Below are 23,966 nucleotides of genomic sequence, written 5' to 3'. Positions count from 1 at the left end.
GAGAATAATCGACTGTGATTGGTCAATTCTTGCGACTCACGACTTTGCGATTCCCATTGGCTGCGTTCCACTTATCGCTCACAACGCGCGATCATCATTTCGTCCTTGTTTAACATTTAACAAACAACAAGGATGAAATGATTCCACGAGCGTTGCGAGCGATAAGTGGAACGCACCCATTGTAGACCCAGCCTAATTCCAATCGAGTATTGTGTGTCATCCGTAGATTACAAACTCGATTGATTTTAATGAATTATCTTAAGTGTATGCTTTACGTCCTTAAGGAATTTTATGTGTGAAAGCCTTAATTTTAGTCCATCCTGCTAGATTTTCTTTTTTGTTTAGAGAATGAGATTGTTAGTGTGTGCAGCAGTCTCTCTAAGGAAAAATAGAAACTCCAAAATATGATCCGGACAAAGGACACGCGCGTAACGTGTTGAAACATGTCTGGTCCTGTTCAAGGACGGCAACGAACAACAACGCGTAAAAAGGGCTGCGCACAATGAAAAAAATAGGGGACAGGGAACAATTTAATATTAACATATGTACAGAATATGAAATGAAATTTCATCACTGTTCCTTAGCGCTATTCTTCTGTTCGTCTATTCTGTGTTAATAAATTACATATGTTAATAAATTTTATATATTAATAATATTGAACTGTTAGGGGCGCAACATAATACAAAGGTACAGGCAATAGAAATAGGGAATAGAAACAGAATGCATTGATACACGGCTTCCGAGGTTGAAAATTTATTGCCTTGTGTTTTGTATTATGTTTACGCCCAATCCCTAAACGGTATCAACCAATCAAAATTTTTTATGAATGCGTTTCACTTAACGTCCGCAACGTTCTTAAGTGCCCATCTACAATAAGTGTTTTAATCCCTAAGCCCTAAGAAATTGACCAATCACAGTCAATTCATTCTCCTCAAATTCAATTGTGATTAAACAAATTCTTAAGGCTTAAGGTGGGTTTTCATGGGCAGTGAAATGCTGCAGCAGCGAGCAGCAGTTTAGTAATTTCTTAGAAATTACTAAGTAATTTCTAAAAAAAGTTTAATAATTTCTAAGAAAGTTTAGTAATTTCCTAGGAATTTTCTAAGAAATTACTAAACTGCTGCTCGCTGCTGCAGCAATACACTGCCCATGAAAACCGACCTTTAGGGCTTAAAACACATATTGTAGATGGGCACTAAAGCCTTGTGTACACGATACTAGAAATCGGTTCGAGTTTCAGTTTAAGCCAATCAACTTGCAGCTCTTACAGAAAAGCAGCAGTTTTATTGGCTTAAACCGAAACTCGGACCGATTTTTAATATCGTGTACACAAGGCTTTAGGCTGAGTTTCCACTGAGCGCGTCACGCATCGCGTTATCCGCCGCGACCAATCAAAGCATCGTATTTTATTACATTATTTGAGATGGGATGTTTAGATTGGTTAACGACAGATGACGCGACGCGTGACGCGCACAGTGGAAACTCAGCCTAACGTCAATAAGGGCTCATGCACAATGCTGACAGGTAGCGGCGTCGTCACTTGTGAAATGATCAATTTGTTAATTTTTTAATAAAAATGCAATAAATCATTAAGGTAATGATGGAGCAACGCGTAGCAATTAAGGAGCAATCGTTTTATGTTAGATATACTTGCAGAAGACTGTGAGAAATGTATTTTTCCAAGAAAATGAACAGTTCTTTGCTAAAATGTCATATAAAATTAATTATACGAATGGAGCGATTGAAAATCCCAATAGAGCAAAGCGAGAAATAGTTATTCTACCGAAAATCAATAGGAAATGTTGACTAAACTCTTTCAGATATAGTTATGAACAATAGAGCTATTATATTACGTTTGAATATTTCCGCCAATATGGCTGCCGAGCCATAGTTACAATAGGCGGCCGATACGTGGCGGCGGCGTCACTAGTGAAATGATTAATTTGTTAATTTTTCAATAAAAATGCAATAAATCATTAAAATTATGATGGAGCAATAAGGAGCAATTAAGGAGCAATCGTTCTATGCCGGATTCAGTTGCATAGGGTTATTAGAAATATGTTTTTGAGTAAAAATTATAAATTTTATGTTTTTTTCAAATATCTTAAAAAATAATAATTTTAAAAGGGGAGCAATTGTTGATTCTGAGGGAGCAATTAGGGAGCAATCATTTGAGCTATAGTTTATTAAAAAATATGAACTTACAGCGCCAACTAATTTCCGGTCTAGAAGCTTAGGGGCAATTTCACCAACCACGGTTAGGGCCTAAGCAGAATGGCTGTCTTATAACCTTAAGGCAGTGTTTTATGCCTTAACACAGTATTGTGCGTTACATAAGACAAAGACTTAAGGGGATCCTAAAGCCGTCTGTAATACCCACACTCGTACTTTAACAATATTTGCTTCGTATAAAAATTCTACAACTTGATGTTACAAAATGAGGGTGCAGGTCCATTCAGTAGACATCAAGGAATATCATACCGTTTGTAGAATTAGGCTGAGACTCCAAACAAAAAAGTTAAATGAAAAGTACGATTTAGAAAGACCTTTACGTTCATGTAATCGTACTTTTCGTTTAACTTTTTTGTTTGGAGTCTCAGCCTAATTCTACAAACGGTATGATATTCTTTGATGTCTACTGAATGGACCTGCACCCTCATTTTGTAACATCAAGTTGTAGAATTTTTATACGAAGCAAATATTGTTAAAGTACGAGTGTAGGTATTACAGACGGCTTTAGGATCCCCTTAAGGCATAAAACACTGCCTTAAGGTTATAAGACAGCCATTCTGCTTAGGCCCTTAGCTTAACCGACGGTTAAAGTTAGCAGGATTGACCAATAGAAATGAATCCACCCTGTTTTCTATTGGTCAATCCTGCTAACTTTAACCGTCGGTTAAGCTAATCGTGGTTGGTGAAATTGGCCCTAGGCCGGTATTCATAGTCGGTTCTTAAGCCTTGTGTACACGATACTAGAAATCGGTCCGAGTTTCGGTTTAAGCCAATCAACTTGCAGCTCTTACAAAAAAGCAGCAGTTTCATTGGCTTAAACCGAAACTCGGACCGATTTCTAGTATCGTGTACACAAGGCTTTATATTTAAGACCATCCTAATGCTAGGTCTACAATGCGAGTCGCAAAGTCGTGAGTCACAAGAATTGACCAATTACAATCGAATTTGAGGAGAATAATCGACTGTGATTGGTCAATTCTTGCGACTCACGACTTTGCGACTCCCATTGTAGAACCAGCATAAGTACAATCTTAAGATGTCATTAACCAATCACAGAGCCGTATTAGCATCTTAAGATATTAGTTAAGACGGTCTTGAAATAAGATCTGATTATGAATACCGGCCTTAGTGTCTGAGCAGAGTAGCTGACTTATAATTTCAAGACAGTGTTTTATGCTTTAAATCTTTGTTTTTAGCAACGCACAATACTGTCTTGTGTCTCAAGTCTTAAACGAGTGTACAAAGTGTCAACATTGTAATGCTGGGTCTACAATGCGAGTCGCAAAGTCGTGAGTCGCAAGAATTGACCAATCACAGTCGATTATTCTCTTCAAATTCGACTGTAATTGGTCAATTCTTGCGACTCACGACTTTGCGACTCGCATTGTAGACCCAGCATAAGACTTGAGACACATACTACGTTTACGCGAGCTTTACTTCTGTAGTAACTTACGATAATTTCTTCGCGTAAACAGGATTTTTCTTCGCGTAAACGGGATTTTGTAGTAACTTACGATAATTTACTTCGCGTAAACGAGTGATTTATGCTGGGTCTACAATGCGAGTCGCAAAGTCGTGAGTCGCAAGAATTGACCAATCACAGTCGAATTTGAGGCAAATAATCGACTGTAATTTTTCAATTCTTGCGACTCACGACTTTGCGACTCGCATTGTAGACCCAGCATTATCGTAAGTTACTACAGAAGTAACGCTCGCGTAAACGTAGTAACAAGACAGTATTGTGCGTTGCTAAAAACAAAGATTTAAAGCATAAAACACTGTCTTAAAATTATAAGTCAGCTATTCTGCTCAGGCCCTTATTTTACTCAAGGTCGGTAAATGGCGCGTCGGTAGCGACGCGCCATTTGCCGACCTTGGGTCCGAGAACTTGGACCAAGTTCTAGCATCGTGGACATGCCTTTAACAATTTTACCAACCACGGTTAGCTTAACCGACGGTTAAAGTTAGCAGAATTGACCAATAGAAATGAATCCACCTGGCTAACTTTAACCGTCGGTTAGGCTGAGTTTCCACTGAGCGCGTCCTGCGTCGCGTTATCACAAGTTAACCAATCAAAACATCCCATTTTATTACATTACTTGTGACGGGATGTTTAGATTGGTTAACGACAGACGACGCGACGCGTGACGCGCTCAGTGGAAACTCAGCCTTATGGCTTCTGTCCTAAGGCCAGCTAATCCAGATAATTGTAATAAACCATGTACCGTACATGGTTTATAAATAATTAATTACAATTATCTGGATGACTCACAAACCTTTTTAATCACACTTCATAACTCTTCATACGAAATACAAACGATTCGATATAAAAACTTTGTTTAATTTATCTATTCCGGCTAAGTGCATGGTGAAAAAATGATTAATTAATTACAATTAACTGAATGACTTACAAACCTTTTCAATTGCACTTCAAAAGTCTTCATACGAAATACAAACGATTTCATATGTAGATTCTTTTACCGGACATTCATTTCCGGTCAAATACATACGAATTTTCCGCGTCCTGTGGGCAGAAGCCATAAAGGTGCGATTTCACGATGACGCTCGACGCTGGATTCGAGCGTCAAATTTGGTCACGTGATAGATTCAGAGAGACGCAAAATATAACCTAACCACTGGATTGGCTGAAATCAAGGTCGGTAAATGGCGCGTCGGTAGCGACGCTACATAAGGTCTTCCGACGGCCGCCATTTTGGATCCAGTGACTGTGTATTAGTGCACGTCGTACAATAGTTGTTACTGTGTGCGTAGTTCGCCATTCGCGCTGATGGTGTACGCTGAGCGTTATGGTCGCCATTTTGGATCCAAATAGCTCGAAGTGCAGCGGAAGACCTTATGTAGCGCGCGCCATTTACCGACCTTGGGCTGAAATGAGCGTCGAGTGTCAAAGCTAAACACAGTTTAGCTTTTTGACGCTCGAATCCAGCGTCGAGCGTCATCGTGAAATCGCACCTTAAGGCTGCGTTCCCACTATACGCGTCGCGCGTCGCGTCGTCTGTCGTTAACCAATCTAAACATTCCGTCACAAATAATGTAATAAAATAAGATGTTTTGATTGGTTAACGACAGACGACGCGACGCACGACGCGTATAGTGGGAACGCAGCATGAGTTTCCACTGAGCGCGTCACGCGTCGCGTTGTCTGTTGTTAACCAATCTAAACATTCCACAAATAATGTAATAAAATAAGATGTTTTGATTGGTTGCGATGGATGACGCGACGCGTGACGCGCTTATGCTGCGTTCCCACTATGGCTGCGTTTCGCTATTCACTCGCAGTACTGGCAGCACTGTAAATCCGTTCCAATATACGCGGCAGTAAGCTGTCAAAGCGTTTTCGTGTTCATGTGACGTCATAGATTTTGTCGTCATTTCCTACTTTCATTAAGCCTTGTGTACACGATACTAGAAATCGGTCCGAGTTTCGGTTTAAGCCAATGAAACTGCTGCTTTTCTGTAAGAGCTGCAAGTTTTTAGGAGTATATTAGTTGCAGTCGAAAAGAAACGATGACGTTAACTATACTAAATAATTTTTTCATACTGAAAATTCGTGTTTTTTGGGAAAATTTGCAATTGCTAGATAAACTATAAATGTGCTTTGCACGCTCCCCCCCCCCTCAACCCCTTCCCCCCAATATAACAATTATAATTTAATTATAATAATAATTATAAACAAATAATTGTTAATTTTATGTGTTCATATACGTATTTTTCTTATTTATTCAGATATTTCTTGATATAAATAATTTTTAACGTTTCTAACTTGACGTTGGTTACCTAGAAAAACTTAATAACTGAATCAAATGATCTCACTCTAGATAAAGCAACATATATAATTTTCGTTGATTAAACACATCTTTTCTTCAATCACACCAACTTTATCAAACATTTAAGTTTGAGAATTATTGTTTTTTTCACAAAATTATATTTTTTAATATAAATAAAGTTTAATTGTTTATTATCGACTTTCTTTGAATGTTTTTTCTGTTTTTTATTGCTTCTTTTAAAAACCTTATATGTACAAAAAAGGTTAAAATATAAAGTTTTAAAAATTCGCAAATATTTGAGTCCGCCATATTGGATTTATTTTTTGGAATTTTTAAAATTTGTTACAATATGCAAAATCTACACCAACAATACCACATATATACAAAAAGGTCTAAAAAAATATTGATAATAAAGTACTTTTGAATCGGGGGATCACATTAATTGGATTTAAAAAAAAAAAATTGAATCCACCGAGATGACTGGGAAGTACAAGTAGCGCTAGTAATACGCTTATGCTAAGCTATGCATTTCGTGTGCAATGGCTCTAATACTAGCCACACACACTTTTCATAAAACGTTAACACGTTAACAGGTTTTGACCAATCGCGTATATCCGTCCCCTTCGTCTTGCCCAGTATCTCTGATTGTAATATTGTCAGTTACCTCATGTTCATACTTGTTTTTGCCAAGACAACTTGTTTCAGAGTCAAGGATAAAAAATTATTTTTATTTAATTGTTAATTTTCTGAAAAATTAAAAAATATTTTTTTTTAATTACTAATTTTTTGGAAAATTAAAAAATATTTGTTTTTTATTATTATTTTTTAGAAAATTAGAAATTATTTTTATTCAATTATTTATTTTTGAAAAATTAGTTATAATTCTCGATTTATTATTAAATTTTCTAAGAATTAAAAAATAATGTTAAACATTAATAATTTTTGTAGAAATAATCTTTTTTTGAAATTATTTACAAATTGTTAGGTAAATAAAAATAAGTTAAAAAAATTTTTATTTTTTTGGCACTTAATATATTGTATTTTGGCTTATTAATGATTGCTTTGACATTTAAAAAATAAATAATAAAAATTTTTTTTTGCCGATCACTGGTCACGAAGATGCGGAAAAAGCCCGAAAAGGTTACTAAATTAATATAATTAATATAATAATAAATAATTTCGATATTTTCATAAATCTGAAAACTGATTCTTTTTTGTATATTTAGAATAGATGCTCCCATCGTCGTGTTACATCGTGTCTAAGATAGGTTATATTTCTTTCTTATACATAACAACAGTCGCAGTACTGCGGATATCGTTCCGTTATTGCAGCGTTATATGCGGTAAAAGCAACAGAAGTAATTACGGAACGATCTTGCAGCTGTGCTCAATGACGTCACATCGTCAGTACTTAGGCTGAAATCCCATGGTGCGGAATGGAAGTGCGGAATAGAGAATGCGTCATAGACACAGCCAATCAGAGCTATGCCGCATCAACGCATTCTGCAAATGTCTCCCACGCTGTGCACATGGTGCGTCATAGACGAGCAATGACGCATCCGGAATGAAAATAATTGATATAATAAGAATTTTATTAAAATAATTCAAACGTTTTTATAAAAAATAATCTTTGTAATAGCAATAATAATTATTAATATAACATTAAATAAAAGTTTATATTGAATATGAAAAAGTTGAAAATAATATTTTTAAATTTTTGAACTGCTTTGACGCATTTTTGGTCATTTTTCTGCACCATGTGAACAGCCCGATCAAAGACTTGCGGAATGCGGAATGCGTGATGCAGCCTCGGCACAGTACTGTTGGTCTCGATCATACACGCCATACAGTATTGTTGACGTTTTTTGCTAAAACTGTTTTGTGTGAATATGGAAACCAAAATAATGATGGTTGAAGAGTCTATTAAAGTTTTAATGAGAGTATACATGGAAGGTATAAGGTTATGGCTCTATGACGCAAATCTTTAACGCAACTGCGCCACGAACGCATGCAGGAAAAATCGTAAACACTGCGGCATAGTTCTGATTGGCTGTGTCTATGACTCCGTTTACACGGCACCGTTAATCGGGTTTTATAACATCGGTAGTTCTTAGGCCGGTCAATCACAGCTATTCCATTCTTCTGAAGAATGATTACGATTGGTCTTCCTGACAACTACCGATGTTATAAAACCCGATTAACGGTGCCGTGTAAACGGAGTCTATGACGCATTCTCTATTCCGCACTTCCATTCCGCACCATGGGATTTCAGCCTTAGGGTGAAATCACACGATACGGGAATCAGCATGCGGGACAGAGGATGCGTGATTCGAACAGCCAATCAGCGCTCTATAGAAAATGCGGAAGAGCGCTGATTGGCTGTTCGAATACGCATCCTCTGTCCTGCATGCTGATTCCCGTATCGTGTGATTTCACCCTTACAGTGAATACAGAAACGCAGCCTATACGCGTCGCGCGTCGCGTCACGACGCCGCGTCATGAGTTGTCCAATCAAAACGTTTCATTTTATGGCAAGATTTCGCGTCGGAAATGACGTCATAAAATGAAACGTTTCGATTGGATAACTCATGACGCGGCGTCGTCTGTCGTTAACCAATCTAAACATCCCGTCACAAATAATGTAATAAAATAAGATGTATTGATTGGTTGCGACGAATGACGCGACGCGTGACGCGCTCAGTGGAAACTCAGCCTTAGTGGAAACTCAGCCTTAAGGTGTGATTTCACGATGACGCTCGACGCTGGATTCGAGCGTCAAATCTGGTCACGTGATAGATTCAGAGGGACGCAAAATATAACCTAACCACTGGATTGGCTGAAATGAGCGTCGAGTGTCAAAGCTAAACACAGTTTAGCTTTTTGACGCTCGAATTCAGCGTCGAGCGTCATCGTGAAATCGCACCTTTAGGCTGGTATTCATATGGCGTTTTCGATTTGTGACGAACCTGGCTCGGGTTAGTTCATAGACATAGGCCGGTATTTATAGTCGGTTCTTATATTTAAGACCGTCTTAAGTACAATCTTAAGATGTCATTAACCAATCACAGAGCCGTATTAGCATCTTAAGACATTACTTAAGACAATCTTAAAATAAGAACCGACTATGAATACCGGCCATAGAATACATACATAATATGTATATGTGTTCTATGTCCATGAGCTAACCCGAGCCAATCGAAAACGCCAATAGTCGGTTCTTATATTTAAGACCATCTTAAGTACAATCTTAAGATGTCATTAACCAATCACAGAGCCGTATTAGCATCTTAAGATATTACTTAAGACGGTCTTGAAATAAGATCTGATTATGAATACCGGCCTTAAGCCTTGTGTACACGATACTAGAAATCGGTCCGAGTTTCGGTTTAAGCCAATCAACTTGCAGCTCTTAGGCTGGGGTCCCATGGAGCGGATTACGCGGAAGCGGAACGAGCGTATCACCAATCACGGGACCGTTTCGACGGAATCTTTGAAAGGGTTCTATCAGAATGATGCCGTGATTGGTGATACGCTCGTTCCGCTTCCGCGTAATCCGCTCCATGAGACCCCAGCCTTATAGAAAAGCAACAGTTTCATTGGCTTAAACCGAAACTCGGACCAATTTCTAGTATCGTGTACACAAGGCTTTAATCTAACCGTGGTTCATGGTTGGTGAAATTGGCTCTGTGGTATAAACTAGGCCTTTATAAGCGCGTCGATAGATGGCGCGCATTGATGAACACATTCTCATCGTATCTCAAATGAGAAAGACCACAAGCACTACAAATGAGAAGTGACACTTATCTATTTCGGAGGGGAATAATCGCTGGAGAACAGTTTGCCAAATTTTTAACCAGCAGCCTCTGCCTGGTATTAATCCCATACCAAGAGACAAATTATTTACTTGTGTAGCAAGCCTCCCAAACCTGAGAAGTGCTGTGCGTTACTTTGAGGAATTTAACGGGATGTCACTTCGCGAATAACATTGTATTTCTTATTTATGTGCGATTTGTATTAAAAAACACGTTAAAGTAGAGACGGTTGCTACAAACGCTTGATATCTAATAATTTTTAAAAGGTGGTTCTTTGTAATTCAGAGAGGGATTTCCGTAAACGTAAGATGAACCAACCCTTCCAGTTATTACAGACAATTGTATGGGAATGTCATGCTGCATGGTGCGATATTTAATCAGTCAACGTAAAACCAATTGGTTCGACATTAAGAAATCAAGATAGGAGAAGAACATCAAAACGCACGAGTAAACGTAATCTTAAGAGGTGTACGTATCCAGCAACTAAATGCAAAGCATTACATATGCTTGTGTCAAACCTGTATTATATCGCCACAAAGGTATTGTTCTTTCGCTTAATATTTATCTGTATGTGCTTATCATTGTTAATGAAATATTAACCTTAACTAGCCACACTTATTTTCGAGTCCTTAATTTGCCACACTCCGGTCCGTGAGATTGCTTGACTTTGTTGCATTGTCATTTTTATTCTAATTAATATTTTTAAGCTTTTAATATAGGAATTGGAAATGCAGAATCTGAATAAGATGTTTATGATAATATCAAGAAAATAATTTAAGTTTAAACTGAACTTATTATAAGGAAATGTGAAAACCGGAAAACGTTTGGTGATTTACTGGACCGGAGTGTGGCGAGCTAGAGTTAAATTGTATGTTATCCGATCTATAATTTTTCTTCTTTTGATCAAAGCAACTTAAATAGGAGCTTTTGATACTTAAACTACAATTTCTAGCCTTGGGGGGTCCAATTTAAAAAAACAAAAGTTACCTTGAAATCTTGGATCTATCTCCACTTAGAGACCAAGGCTTATGTCCATAATAAGATGTTTCCCTCGAAACAGAGTAAGTTCTATTTGAAATATTTTTTCAAACAAATAATTTGGGAGATAATTGCATGGAAAGATTAAAATGGGACATCTTGTATATACAGGGTGATTCAAAAACTGCCAAACTTAAGGAGCATACGGAAGGGTCAAAATATTAATTCACAACTTTTGATCAGGAACATATGTTCTCTGAAGTAATCCTGAGTCAATACAGGCTTTTGAATGTATGAAACTCGGATAATATACCGTATGAAATAATCGTAATTTGGTACTCTTCCACTAGCTTTATTTTGTTTTTATTAAGGTTTTGTTAAGGATTACACTAGCGCAAACTGAATTCACAAAAAGTGTTTGAATTTGCGATCTCCACATTCAATGCATGCATTGCATCGTCGAACAGAACTCTGGCGCACTCTCAAATATCCCAGGTATATCACGTAATCTTTAACAAAACCTTAATAGAAACAAAATAAAGCTAGCAGAAAAGTAGTAAATTACGATTATTTCATTGGTATATTGTCCTAGTTTTAAATATTCAAAGGCCTGTACTGACTCAGGGTTACTTCGAAGAACATGGATTCGTGATTAAAAGTTGTTCTATTTTGACCCCTCTATAAGCTCCTTAAGTCTGGTAGTAACCTTTTGAATCACCCTGTATTATCTGTACTTTACAGATAAAGGATCATATCTCCAGTTTTTGGCAAAATGGAGTTAATACAGTTTTCAATATAACAGGAGTTAAATTATATAATAGTAAAGTGTCTTATGTCTATTATTACTAGTTCCTGAGATACAATGTTTAGAAAAAGTCGTATTAAAAATGTTTATAGTGCCTAATTTTTAAACCAAGTACAGCGTGTTATTGGGAGTTGCACTATTAAACATGTCAGTTAAATTACTTTATTAAAAACTTAATAAATCAAGTTGCTACTTTTATTTTATATCTAAAAAAATATATATATTATATTATTTTCTTATTTAAAACTTTAAACCTTATTTTCTCAAAATGTTAAAAAATGGACATACGATTCTTTACTTCTAAGGTACAGATATAATATTAAAAGAGTTTGATTCAAATGTTTAAAGTATAACATTTATATTTAGGTTCATATTTAGGTGATCATTGATAAAAAGAAGAAAAATTTTGAATAGATAATATACAGTAGTTATAGAACTCTATTATAAGCTGCTGTGTAAACGTAGTCTATGTATGCATGTGTATATATGTATGTGCGCATGTATTATCTTTATATACATTTTTAATACTTATGAAAATATTATGTGTATACCTACATTATTTTCAAGACACAACTAGAGAGCCTAAAATCAATTTTTTTCCACAACTTCCAATTAATATTTATTTATCTCAATCCTTAAACCAATCAATATATAAAAAATAAAATTAGTATAGTTTTTTGCTGTAATTTAGTTGTAATTAAGTTTATGATTCTTCATTATATAAGGAGATTGTATAGTAATAAGATCATATTTGTTTATTAGGTGCATTAGGACATAAATAGCCAACTTTAGCTCTGCGGATTACAAAGTTTCCAATAATGTTTTCGTCAGGCCTTAACTGCAATCTCTCTTTCCCCAGCTGTTTGGGTTATCCGCAAGATAGCGAGGAATTAATCCCAAAAATGGCGCGTGAACCAATAATTCTTAATGTTTATGATATGGTAAGTCGCTATTTCCAATGTATCACAAATAAAATGTGCGTTATTATGAATCGCTTATCACTGTCGATCAATAACTTTTATAAATTCAGTTGCAATTAACTAGTCTTTCATCAAAAGTCAAACATTATTCATAGAAAATAGACAATTGTAAGATGACCATCTTCTAGTTGATGTAATTTATGTCAAATGTTATGTTGTAGTATTGGATAAATGAATATACCACGCCTATTGGTCTCGGAGTATTTCATTCTGGAGTGGAAATATATGGGACAGGTAGGTATTATATAAAAAAAATAAAAGTACGAAGAAACAAGAATTTAACAGAAATACATTTCTGCTATAGAATATGCGTACGGTGGTCATGCTCAACCAAAAAGCGGCATTTTTGAAATCACCCCGAGAGTGGCTGAAGAATTAGGCGAGCAGTTTAGATATAGGTAAAATTTAACTATTTGTTTTTTTTTTTTGTAAATGTAAAACGTACATTTTCTCGAAGACCATAAAAATCACACCGATCCTCTTGTTTTACAGACAATCCGTTCATATTGGATATACAGATTTCACGGAAGAAGATGTTTCAAGAATTATTGCGGAATTAGGCAAAGATTTTAGAGGAGATCGTTATCATTTGATGAATAAAAATTGCAATCACTTCAGCAGTCAGTTCACGTTGGTGCGTTGCTTTCTGCAACGATATCGATAAGCAAATTACATGAAAGATATAATGAGAATCATGATACAATGTATTTCAGATTCTATGTGGACAGGAAATACCTGGTTGGGTAAATCGTCTGGCGTATTTCAGTTCGTGCGTACCGTTTCTCCAACGTTGCTTGCCAAAGGAATGGCTAACGCCTGACGCTTTACAACACTCTCTAAGTCAAATTAGTCATCACGAAAGTACACCACCATCGGACACTTCGTTGTAACATTTGGCTAACACTGTTGAAATGCACGGTCTAAAATACCGTAGAAGTTATACATTTTAGATAATTAAACATTGTGAGAAGAAATGTTAATTAGGACTGACTATATTGCCAAGATTTGAAACAACCTGAGAAACTAAACCGTCAAGACAAGGTACAAATTTGATATTGTACACTTGAATGCGACTGCTGACAATTAGTACCGAAAAGAAATTGCCTTTGCTGCAACACGTTGTTTCCTAAGACGGCGATCCACAAGATCGCATGTGTTCTTTGTTGAATAATACAGTCGAGATATGATAGTTACATAATGAATAGATAATTACGTATAAATTTAAACCGTAACGAGCAGAAAACTCATTTGCCAAGAAAAAAGAAAGAAACTTGTTACATTAGAAAGACGTACATTAAAATTCTTAAATTGTTCGTAAAGATTCTTATTTCTTATGCTTGTAAAACTATAAAGCAATATGTTTTAAAGTTAATGCATGCACATCAAAGAAATAAATATATGTTGTATGTAAGGCATATTGAATGCAAAATGGTTTAAACATTTAATGATCTAATTGCTTTCCGTAATTAATATGACAAACACATACACGCACACACCCGTACTTACACAGATAAAAAGGTAAAACAAGCTTCCGTATTCTTAATACTATATGTTATTTTTAATAGCTGAAACTCCGTACAAATTTGAGCTCTTACGCCGTCTTATTATCACTTGGTTCATTACTCTAGATCGATTATACACGCGTGATATTTCTATTCTACATATATAAATCAAACCATTAAAATACGAGTAAAGATTGAGGGGAGTAAGTTAAAAATCGAGGTACTGCTCTTTTTTGATAGGTTAAGAATATAGAAGCTTAAATATAGTTAACTTATGAACAAATATCTTTAACCCTTTAGGGGCCACACATCGATCCCGTTGGAGTAAAATGTTATAATTTATAAGATAGTCTTAAAAGACGTCCCTGATAAAAGTTTTTTAGTTTTTTTAGTTTTTTTTAAATGTACATAATTATGTACACAGGCCCCTAAAGGGTTAATGAAACTTAAAGCAATGAATGTATATTTTTTGCCAAATAAGCGAAATTCCTAATTTATACAAAGTATGTTGAAATAAACGAGTTAAATAATGACAACGTAATGAGAAAAAAAGGAAAGATTTCTTCGATCAATTTGTGATTGACTTTAAAATACTGATAGTTTTTGAATTATTAAACTTAAGTTTCGAAGGATCAAATAGATAATAAAACTGTACTCTTTTCATTTAATTACAAGTTGATTCTGTTTTAAAAGGTTTTTAATTTGAGGTTCAATTAACAGACATATATATTGATTGTAAAAGTATGATGGATTGTATATGTACCCTCCGTATATATTTAAAAAATGGCTATTCGAATTTTTTTCAACAAAATTTGATCTAGATGTCACAAAAATTTGACTCATTCTAAATTTTCTAAAAGACAAGGCATCTACATGGGTCACCTAAGTATCAATGATCTGACGTATAATTTTGATAAGTTTAAGATTTCTGGTATAATTCTGTTAAACATTCTGGCATTTAGAGTGAGAAATTGTGTAAACTTTTTTCTTGCATTACACGTTTAATTACAATTAAACCTCCGTTTATAATTCAATTTAGTCCTTACAGCAGTGATTACAAGGGATGAAGAAGCTTCAATAATATTTTGCATTTATTGAAATAAACAATTTTGCAATGCTGATACGAGTAACCTTTCAGATATCTTGTCTTGTGTAATAAAAATATACCTTCTCTTTACAAAAGTACCTACTTCTATATTTCGTTTGTAATTTAATCACACATGCGCGCGCAGACACACACGACACACACGCACACATTCACAAGATTAATTATGATTGCTACAGTAAAAAAGAAGAACTTTTCTTTTTTTTTTCTTGCGGTTTATAGTATCCATTGTCTAATGTAAACGTATATTTGTAACAACTAAGTAAAAATAAGTATTTGTAATAATGCATTTAATATATATAAAGCTGTCGGAATCAAATCGGAACTACACCGATCCATTATTTGCATGAATGTTTTCTTTACTGCTTTGAATAATCTCAAAACGTTTGAGATCTTCCATTTTACATTATTATTGAAGTCGAATTTAATAATGTCAAAAGTAGCACTGATTTGTGATTTCATACAAGATTAGGTTAGATATATTCTGATTAAAAAATGGGGTACGCAAGGTATACACCTTTAATATGTACAATCTATATATCGTTTAATCATTTACGATTAATAGTAACTCAATATTGAGTATGTCTCATAGTGTTTCCATTTTAATCTTATCACAACATAGCCTAACATATAATAATTGATAATTTTATATTGACAAATTTTATGTGAATTTAAAGAAATACACACACACGCACGCATGCATATAATTTAATTGCTGATTGTTTAGCAATTCTACTTTTACTAACATTTCAAGTTATATAGAGAGATTAGGGTTTCTCTCCATTTAATTTACATTCATCGATTAAATTTATTTTATAGGCTTATTTTGGTCAGCATCAAACTTTTGTATTAGTTCTAACACACGATCGTATAAAAGAGTTTTCGCGTTGATTGCCCACGTGAAATCTAAGTGATTGAAAAGTTTGTATGGGACTTCCTCAGTTAAAAGAACATTTGGTAAGCGTTTGCCAAGTTCCAACACATTCTGAAAATCAAAAACATAATAAAAAGAACGTCATTAATAACGAGATGATTTAAATGTATAAAGAGTAGAAAATAGATCCGATTGATATAAATCAACTGTTTTTCCTTTTGCATTACACTTTGCATTACATTCAAACAGATTCTTTCATATTGTTAACATATTACATAATCACCATTTCATTATGTTTGTGTATATATTTCTTTTGTTTTTATTTGTGATATAAAAGTGAATAAAAGTTAGACAGTGAAAAACTTAACGGAGAACTGTTACCTCTTTTGTAACAATCATATCATTTGCTGAGTAAAATAAAATTATTGGAGCAGTAATCTTTTTCAGATCATAACTTGGGGCTGTTTTTTGTTTGTATCGCTTATAGTTTTCAGCTATTCCATAATCATAGTTTCGAAAGTCCTCTGCAACAATCGATATTAATCGTATATCTATAAATACGTGTCCAAAACTTAAAAGTATATTTGGAAAAAAATAATTACATGTGTATACAGTTATAAATTAATCTGTAGAATATTATAAATTAATTTAGATCTTTCAATTATATCTTATCTTAAACGACAAGAAAATGTTTTATTGTAACATTACATCAACCGGAATATTGTTTTATAAAAGGAGAATACTCACTCATACGTATATTTTGGTAAAAATGCTCTAATGTTTGTACAGAAGTACCGGCTGGAAGATAGGAGAATATATCTGGCAGGGTTGTCTATAACAGAAATAATTTATATAGATGACGTTATATAAAGCGACTAATTAGTAGAGGAGGGTAGGCAGTGGTTAGAGCTGTCACAGAAAATTTATATAATTATAAAAAATTAGAAAAATCATATAATATAATAAAAAATATTTACGCACATTATAAACATTGTATTACGTTTGTGTTTTGTATGTTATGTATGTTAAAACTCACAGTGTTAAGTTGTGCTGGATCAGGACCGGCGACTAAGAATAATATAGTGACGCAAATAATTTGAGTCATCGTATTTTCTTTACATAATATTTTTCCTACCGTAACAGTCGCTAAAGATTGTGGAAGAAAATCATATATTCCACGCTTTCGTAGAACTTCCTGGAACGTGTAAAACAAACAATTCAAGTATTACCTCATAATAGCTAATATTTTTAGCACATTAAATAATAAAAATTATGATTCTTGTATTTTAAACACTATTGCTTGCAATAAGAAGTCACAGATTTTGGCAGTTACCTTCAATGTTGGAAAAGTGTTAACAATTTCGTTAGTTATAGGTGTTACTTTTATCCAAAAAGAAGCTGGAGCCAGACCAATAGCCATTTTTATTTTCGTATTGTACTCTGGTTTTGATGACAGAAGAGTGAGTAGCGTAGTACCTCCCATTGAATGACCGATATAATATAAATCTTTTCGCTTTGTGTAATTGAGAATGTAATCGAACATGGCCGGCAAATCTTTTATTCCAATCTCGTGAAAGCTGAAAAATAAGAATTATGATACAAACCATATATTTTCTCGCTCTCCCCTCTGTTTGACAAATGCACGCAATCAATTTACAGTGAGAAAAAGATTTAAAAAATGAAAGACTTACAATCTGGCTAATGAAGAGAATACGATGCAAATTTTAATGTTTACAAAACGTGTTATAAGTATATATCCTTCTTTCCTCATTTTCATATATATGCTTTATTCATATATATGTCTTCATTGCATAATCTTTTAGAAATGTTTAACTTTATATTCATATCACTTGGTAAGTATACTCTATTCAGTACAAGTAACGATTTGATTACATTTATTATCATTTTGCTTCAAAAATATCTCGTTTTTAGGCAGAACATATTATACTTTCGGTTTAAAATCGATTTATAAACTTGTGATCTGATGTTTCCTTAAAATAATTTTTAACGCTAATGTTTTACCTATGCTGCCAGAATTTGGGATCGTTTATCGTCATATTCACATGTGATCTGCAGTAACTATTTCCTCTCACATTTCCAATCCATACATCATATCCTTGATCTGCCAGTAAAAATGCTGCGATATAAAAGATAATATTAGTGCTAGTGCACTATATGTAGGATGTATATACCAGATTCAAAGAAATGTATATCGTTATTTTTTTCTAAAATTTAAAATTATTTTTTCAAAAACATTATTATATTTCAACTTTTAAAACTTTAATATTTGATTAATGTTTTATTATTTCTTTGTAATCTTCTTTGAAATCTAAAGGTGCCATTTCACGTCGACGCTCGACGCTCATTTTCAGCAAGCAAAAATCTTTAAAAAAATGTATTTTATTTGTATATAGGTACCTATATAAATTTATTTATATAATATAAATAAATAAAAAATATTATTTCTAGGGTCACGTGTGGTTTCGCTTGACGCTAAGAAATAAAGCTGAATTTATTCAACATCCAGCGTTGACGCTGAATCGTCGTTGATTGTCCCAGTACAATCAAAAATAGACTTCGAAATACGTAAAATATTAATTATTTTCAAGTAATACCTTCAAGTAGTAATATTTTACGAATATATATGTATATAAATAAAACAAATTATTTCTGAAGATTTTTGCTCACTAAAAATGAACGTCGAGCCGATCGAGCGTCAACGTGAAAAGGCATCTTAACTCATGAAAAAAATCTCTTTATTTTCAGTAACTTGAAAGTTTATATTAACCCTCTAGCGCCCATAGTTGCACTAGTGCAACATTACTTTATGGGCGCACCAAATTGTTCTGTCGACAACTGAGGATCTTTTACTGGTAAGGATCGTTAGTTCTATACTTTTACTACTCTCGTAGTAAAGTAGATCCCACCGTTCTAGGCCAAGTATTATAACGAAGCGTTTTTCTTCCGAAAACAATATTGCGTCTCCGACTTAGGATCTATGACCACGAGGCCGAAAATCGTCCGAAGAACGTGCTCGAAAAACAAAATTAGAATTATTTTTTTTCGTAAATACGTGTTGATCCCTTTAGATAGAGAGTAAATGAATATGAAAAATTGCGGGAGTTATTTTCACCTTTGGCTGTAGAATGGCAGGGTCAATGTTGCACTACTGTGGCTACGGTCAACGTGACGCTACAAATGCTTCGAAGCATTCCTCTTCTCTTTTCTTTCAATGAAGAAAGAAGGAGAAGAAGAACGCTCCAAAGCATTTGTAGCGTCACGTTGACCGTAGCCTGTAACATACCATAATTTTCACCCTTTGGGCTCTTTTTCTGCCAGTTTTTTAACCTTCAAATAATAAAATAAGCCAAATATATGAGTTTCAGAATTTTATGACAACGAAATCAAAATGCAGGCGTTACAGGGTTAAAATAATATTAAATATTACTGTCTCGACATTTTCTTATATAAAAAAATATTCGAATAAATTATTTAAAAAAGGACATATTTACAAAAACGTCAAAGCATTAGTAATTCTCAAGTTATAAGATTTGAAGGTAAAATTTTTTCCACAAAAACGCTATATGGTGAAATTTTACACGATGCTTTAAATTAATTCGTACGTTACATTAACAACCACATGTTATCAGCAAATACGTACCAAGGTCTTTACCAGGACCGCGCAATACCCAGCTATCAGATGAAGCCAAAAGAGCGTGTTGCATGAATACAATTTCCTTTTTTTTCTTGCCATCCAACAATGGACTTCCAGGTATCCTGTGTACTTTCAAATTGTAACCATCCTCCGTTGTCACGTTATGCTCCTCAGCGGGATAATTATATCGTTCTATCAGGCCAATCTATGTAAAAGAATAGCATAATATGTATAAACATCGAATATTATCGTTTCATCTCTATTTCGATTTCAATTTGCTCTAAATCTAAAAAAATATTTATACAATATTCAGAGACTTTTGGCTTAACAATTTAAGACGATAAAATTGTATAATTTAATCTATTATATTTATCATAGAGCTACAAAGATAAATTGAATTTATTACAAAATACATGTAAATTCAGGACTTAAATTGAAAACAATTTTTACTCACGAAGTCCAATATTTTTCCACTGTTTATTTCTTCGGCTCGATCCATTCTTCTTACTCTCTCTAAACCAGGGTCCTTAGGGAAGAGAAAATTTAGGAATTCGTCTTGAAGAAAGGACGATATGCCCTGCAATTGTCCTTTTGAGAACGTCATAATAATTAAAAATGCAAGCAACATGGATTTCATATCTGATGCAGTCATATCAACTTGCATAGTAAATTGTAGAAAAACTCTTAACTGTCGGCACAATGTCACTTAAAATACTTTTCGTGAAAATACTTTCGTGAGGCAACTTGTTCCCTGCAATGCGGTCTGCAATGAGAAGCAAACACCATGAGTGCTGAGTCGACAATAATTTAAAGACGTTATATTTTCTCAGGTTTCCATTTTTTATCGTAGAAATGATAAAGGTCTATATATTCGCTGTTTACAAATTTAAAGTTAATATCAAAATATTCTTTCTATGTGTAATACTCTTATCAAAATATACATCACATACTTGTTAAGTAAATTGAAGAAGATTGAAGGAAATATCTTTAGTCGCGTGTATGGCAAAAAATCCTTAAATATTACAACAGCGATGTACATGCTTATTGCAGCCCACGATATATTCCACGAAGATGCACTGCTAGTATATGCCTATAGTATACGAGATAATATAAAACTAAGAATCACTAGTTGCAATGCGTTCCTTGAAATATATATACTCATCAGTAACGTGTTCAGTGACGAAACTTGAGATTTTTACCCTTCCATATAAATTTCTTTTAGTCTTTCCACTATTTCAAATAGTAAAATTAAGTCATACATACATGCATTCACGTAAATTTTGAAAACTTTTTAAAAGCCCTTCTCTATTCCTTATTTTCTTAATAGAATTGAACAAACATTTAAGGTTGCCAAAACTTTTTAATAAAATAATAAAGACAATAAAAAAAATATTACGTGTTGCAAAATTAGATTTTTTTTAAATAAAAAATTTGTATACAAATTTCTTGTTCTGCTCACAAGTTTATATTCTTTGAATATATTAAGTACTGTAATTTCTAGCTCCGTTACTGTATTAATTAACCGGTTCACTGGTAATGACGCATATATGCGCGGAAAAAAAAGTGCCACTACTGGTAATGACGCTAGACGCATATATGCTCACCATGAATATTTCTTCCAATGTTTAACGGATTTGAATATAACTTGGTACACCCATGCTTTTTGGGTCGCTGAAAACAGGTCTTACCAGTTTTGGCACAAAACGTTGATTTCGCGTTACCAGTGAACCGGTTAACAATTATGAAACCATATAATGACCTTGCAGTTGTCAATAAGTTCTATAATGTGATCATTGACTTTTGTCCTCTGAAGAGGATATACTTCCGCGGTAGAATAATCAACATCTAGAATAATAATAGCGACGCAACTAAGCTTATATAACAATTGTAGAACTTGAACTCATTATTGTTTGACTGAGAATAATTAATTATTTTGTTATGATAGACTATATGTGTACAGAATGAACTGACCGATATGTTTGAAATGGTATATGCGTGAGCATCCAAAGAAATACAAAATTTAAAACTAATTAATAAGTTAGTCTTAAAATAGTTTATAGTAGATTTTGTGTTACATTCCATTAAAGAAATCAAATTTTTTGAAAATTTCACAAATTTTATTTTTCGTATTTAATTTCATATTCATTGTTTCATGACGAATATAAGAAATAATTGAATGATTAAACGAACTTACCTGTAAGTGAAGTTCTATCATAATTGTATGAAGCGCCTCTTCCTCGAGATCAAATTGTAGTTCCCTCTACTCTCTACCGATGTTGTCACAATATTCCAAGTATAAAACTTTCGTACGTTGTCCACCATGGTTGGCGTGTCGCTCATTCGTATTTAAGGGTCCGCAGGAGACCCAGGCAAACTCAGGTGCACTCAGGTGCACTTTATGCACTAAGTGCACGTTAAACTGCACTTTAACTCCGTATTTTATTTATTATAAATTTTTAAGAGCAAAAATGCAAAATCGGGCTCTTTAGCGTACTACAGATGAGCTTACCCATAGAGCACAAAATGTTTTTAAAATATTTTTTAAATATTTTTTAGGAAGATTAAAATAATTCACAAAAATATTTTTTGAATGTTTCTATGTCCGCCAGATCATGTCAGAAAAATATTTTCAAAAATATTTTTATAAGATTGCAAATAAATATATTTAATAATATTTGTAAAATCTTTTAGAAATATTACTTCAAAAAATAAAATATGTTTAACCCAATAAGTAATAATTGTGTTTCATGTTTGAAAGATTTTTTTAATATCTGTAAAGTATAGGTACATCTTTTTTTTTATATATTTGAAAAATATACATATCTATCTTGTGAATGTCATGATTTTGCTTCGCCAGAGACCTGCTTATATTAGCCCTTAACTGAAATTTACTTACGAGTTAGTCTTACCATTATGCGCTGCCTAGCAGCGTCGTTCCAAACTAGCACGGAAAGATGTGCTATCATGCATCTTTTAATTAAGAATATTTCATAATATTTCAAAAATATTTGAAAAAAGATTTTAGAACCAATAATAGATTTAAAATATTTTTAAATATTTTGGAACAAGATTATAAAACAATAAATATGTTGATTTAAATTAATATTTTAAAAATATATTTCAAATATTTAAGAAAATATTTCCTGGGTGATAAAGAAGAACATTTTTATAAATATTTTTAAAAGATTCTCAAAATATTCTTAAAAATGTTATCACAAAAGGTTTTTTAACCTTTTTAAAATATTCCTAAAACCATTTTAAAATATTTCTTGCAATATTTTTATAGAAATATTCAAAAATATTTTTTGAAAACATTTTGTGCTGTATGGGTACTGATTAAGAATATCCTAAATTGAATAAGATTCATTCGATATTTTGGCTAAAATCTTGTTATTACGAATCCGTAATAACCGTACGTACGGATTGTTAAAGTGGATTTTTTTTTATTATTTTATTTACTTATTTTGTTACAAAATCGGTGGTCGTCCACAGAGTAGAGCACATACTTTAATTCTGTGCAAGATTTTTTCAAATCCATAAAGCCAATAAAAAATTAAGCGAAAAGTACGATTGTCGGTATTACAGACGGCTTTAGGATCCCCTTAAGGGGATCCTGCAGCCGTATGATTTACCGACATTATCGTTTTTCGATGGATCTTTTAATTGGCTTTATAGAATTGCAAAAATCTTTTACAGAATTAAAGTCTGCACAAAAATCTAGGGTAACAAACGCGATTTTATATCAAAAACACCAAAAAATTAAAAATATTACTTATTTGGGCACATACAGCTGTCACCTGACGACAATATTTGCTTAAAACAAAAATTCTGCAGTTTATACATACATAATGTTTATCATCTGCCCTTGGGAAAACATGTAGGAATAATATCGTGCAAGTAGAAGTAAGATTCAATGCGTACAAAAAAAGATCCATCGAAAAATTATTTTAGTAATGCAAATACGGATTCAGAATGACAAGAAGAGCAGCAACAGTAGTTGCCGAATCTTGCGAGAGATGGCGAGCAATCAAACAAGGACAGATGTCATTTCGTTAGACAAAGACAAATATAGGGAAAACAAAATTAGAAAGGTTGACATTATCGACATCGAGGAAGTTCGCCTGTCACTGCAGGATCCCCTTAAGGGGATCCTATAGCGACGGCCGAACTTCCTCGACGTCGGTAATGTAGACTAAAGCAAACGCCACCACGTAAGGTGGTGCCACTGGTGGTGA

General features: G+C 33.7%; 2 protein-coding genes across 14 annotated transcripts; one reads left to right on the top strand and one right to left on the bottom strand.

The window, feature by feature from the left end:
- Positions 1-9,746: 9,746 nt before the first annotated feature.
- LOC139776138 (deubiquitinase DESI2) lies at positions 9,747-17,176 on the top strand. 10 transcript variants are annotated; one of them, XM_071712639.1, is made up of 7 exons: positions 9,747-9,890; positions 10,118-10,371; positions 12,378-12,556; positions 12,757-12,829; positions 12,900-12,993; positions 13,088-13,229; positions 13,309-17,176. In XM_071712639.1, the coding sequence occupies exons 3-7, from the start codon at positions 12,434-12,436 to the stop codon at positions 13,483-13,485; spliced, it is 609 nt and encodes a 202-aa protein (XP_071568740.1). In that variant the 5' UTR covers positions 9,747-9,890; positions 10,118-10,371; positions 12,378-12,433; the 3' UTR covers positions 13,486-17,176. The 10 variants fall into 10 exon arrangements, with proteins under 10 accessions (XP_071568740.1, XP_071568735.1, XP_071568742.1 ...); XM_071712634.1 differs by adding an exon at positions 10,785-10,893 and having other exon boundaries at positions 9,760-10,371; XM_071712638.1 differs by having other exon boundaries at positions 9,761-9,958.
- Positions 15,171-22,040, bottom strand: LOC139776136 (lipase 3-like). 4 transcript variants are annotated; one of them, XM_071712627.1, is made up of 10 exons: positions 21,926-22,040; positions 20,682-20,821; positions 20,186-20,494; positions 19,738-19,936; positions 18,099-18,213; positions 17,410-17,653; positions 17,113-17,271; positions 16,824-16,908; positions 16,458-16,600; positions 15,171-16,187 (listed from the first exon to the last, which is right to left on the bottom strand). In XM_071712627.1, the coding sequence occupies exons 3-10, from the start codon at positions 20,393-20,395 to the stop codon at positions 16,011-16,013; spliced, it is 1,332 nt and encodes a 443-aa protein (XP_071568728.1). In that variant the 5' UTR covers positions 20,396-20,494; positions 20,682-20,821; positions 21,926-22,040; the 3' UTR covers positions 15,171-16,010. The 4 variants fall into 4 exon arrangements, with proteins under 4 accessions (XP_071568728.1, XP_071568729.1, XP_071568731.1 ...); XM_071712628.1 differs by lacking the exon at positions 21,926-22,040 and adding an exon at positions 21,336-21,354; XM_071712630.1 differs by lacking the exon at positions 21,926-22,040 and having other exon boundaries at positions 20,186-20,308; positions 20,394-20,494; positions 20,682-20,911.
- Between the last annotated feature and the right edge of the window lie 1,926 nt (positions 22,041-23,966).

The sequence above is a fragment of the Temnothorax nylanderi genome, unplaced genomic scaffold, assembly GCF_030848795.1.
Source record: "Temnothorax nylanderi isolate EJ_2023f unplaced genomic scaffold, tnyl_v1.0 TNYL_tig0112_pilon, whole genome shotgun sequence".
NCBI lineage: Eukaryota > Metazoa > Arthropoda > Insecta > Hymenoptera > Formicidae > Temnothorax > Temnothorax nylanderi.
The sequence above is the reverse complement of the archived record's forward strand: the minus strand, read 5'-3'. Positions and strand labels throughout refer to the sequence as shown.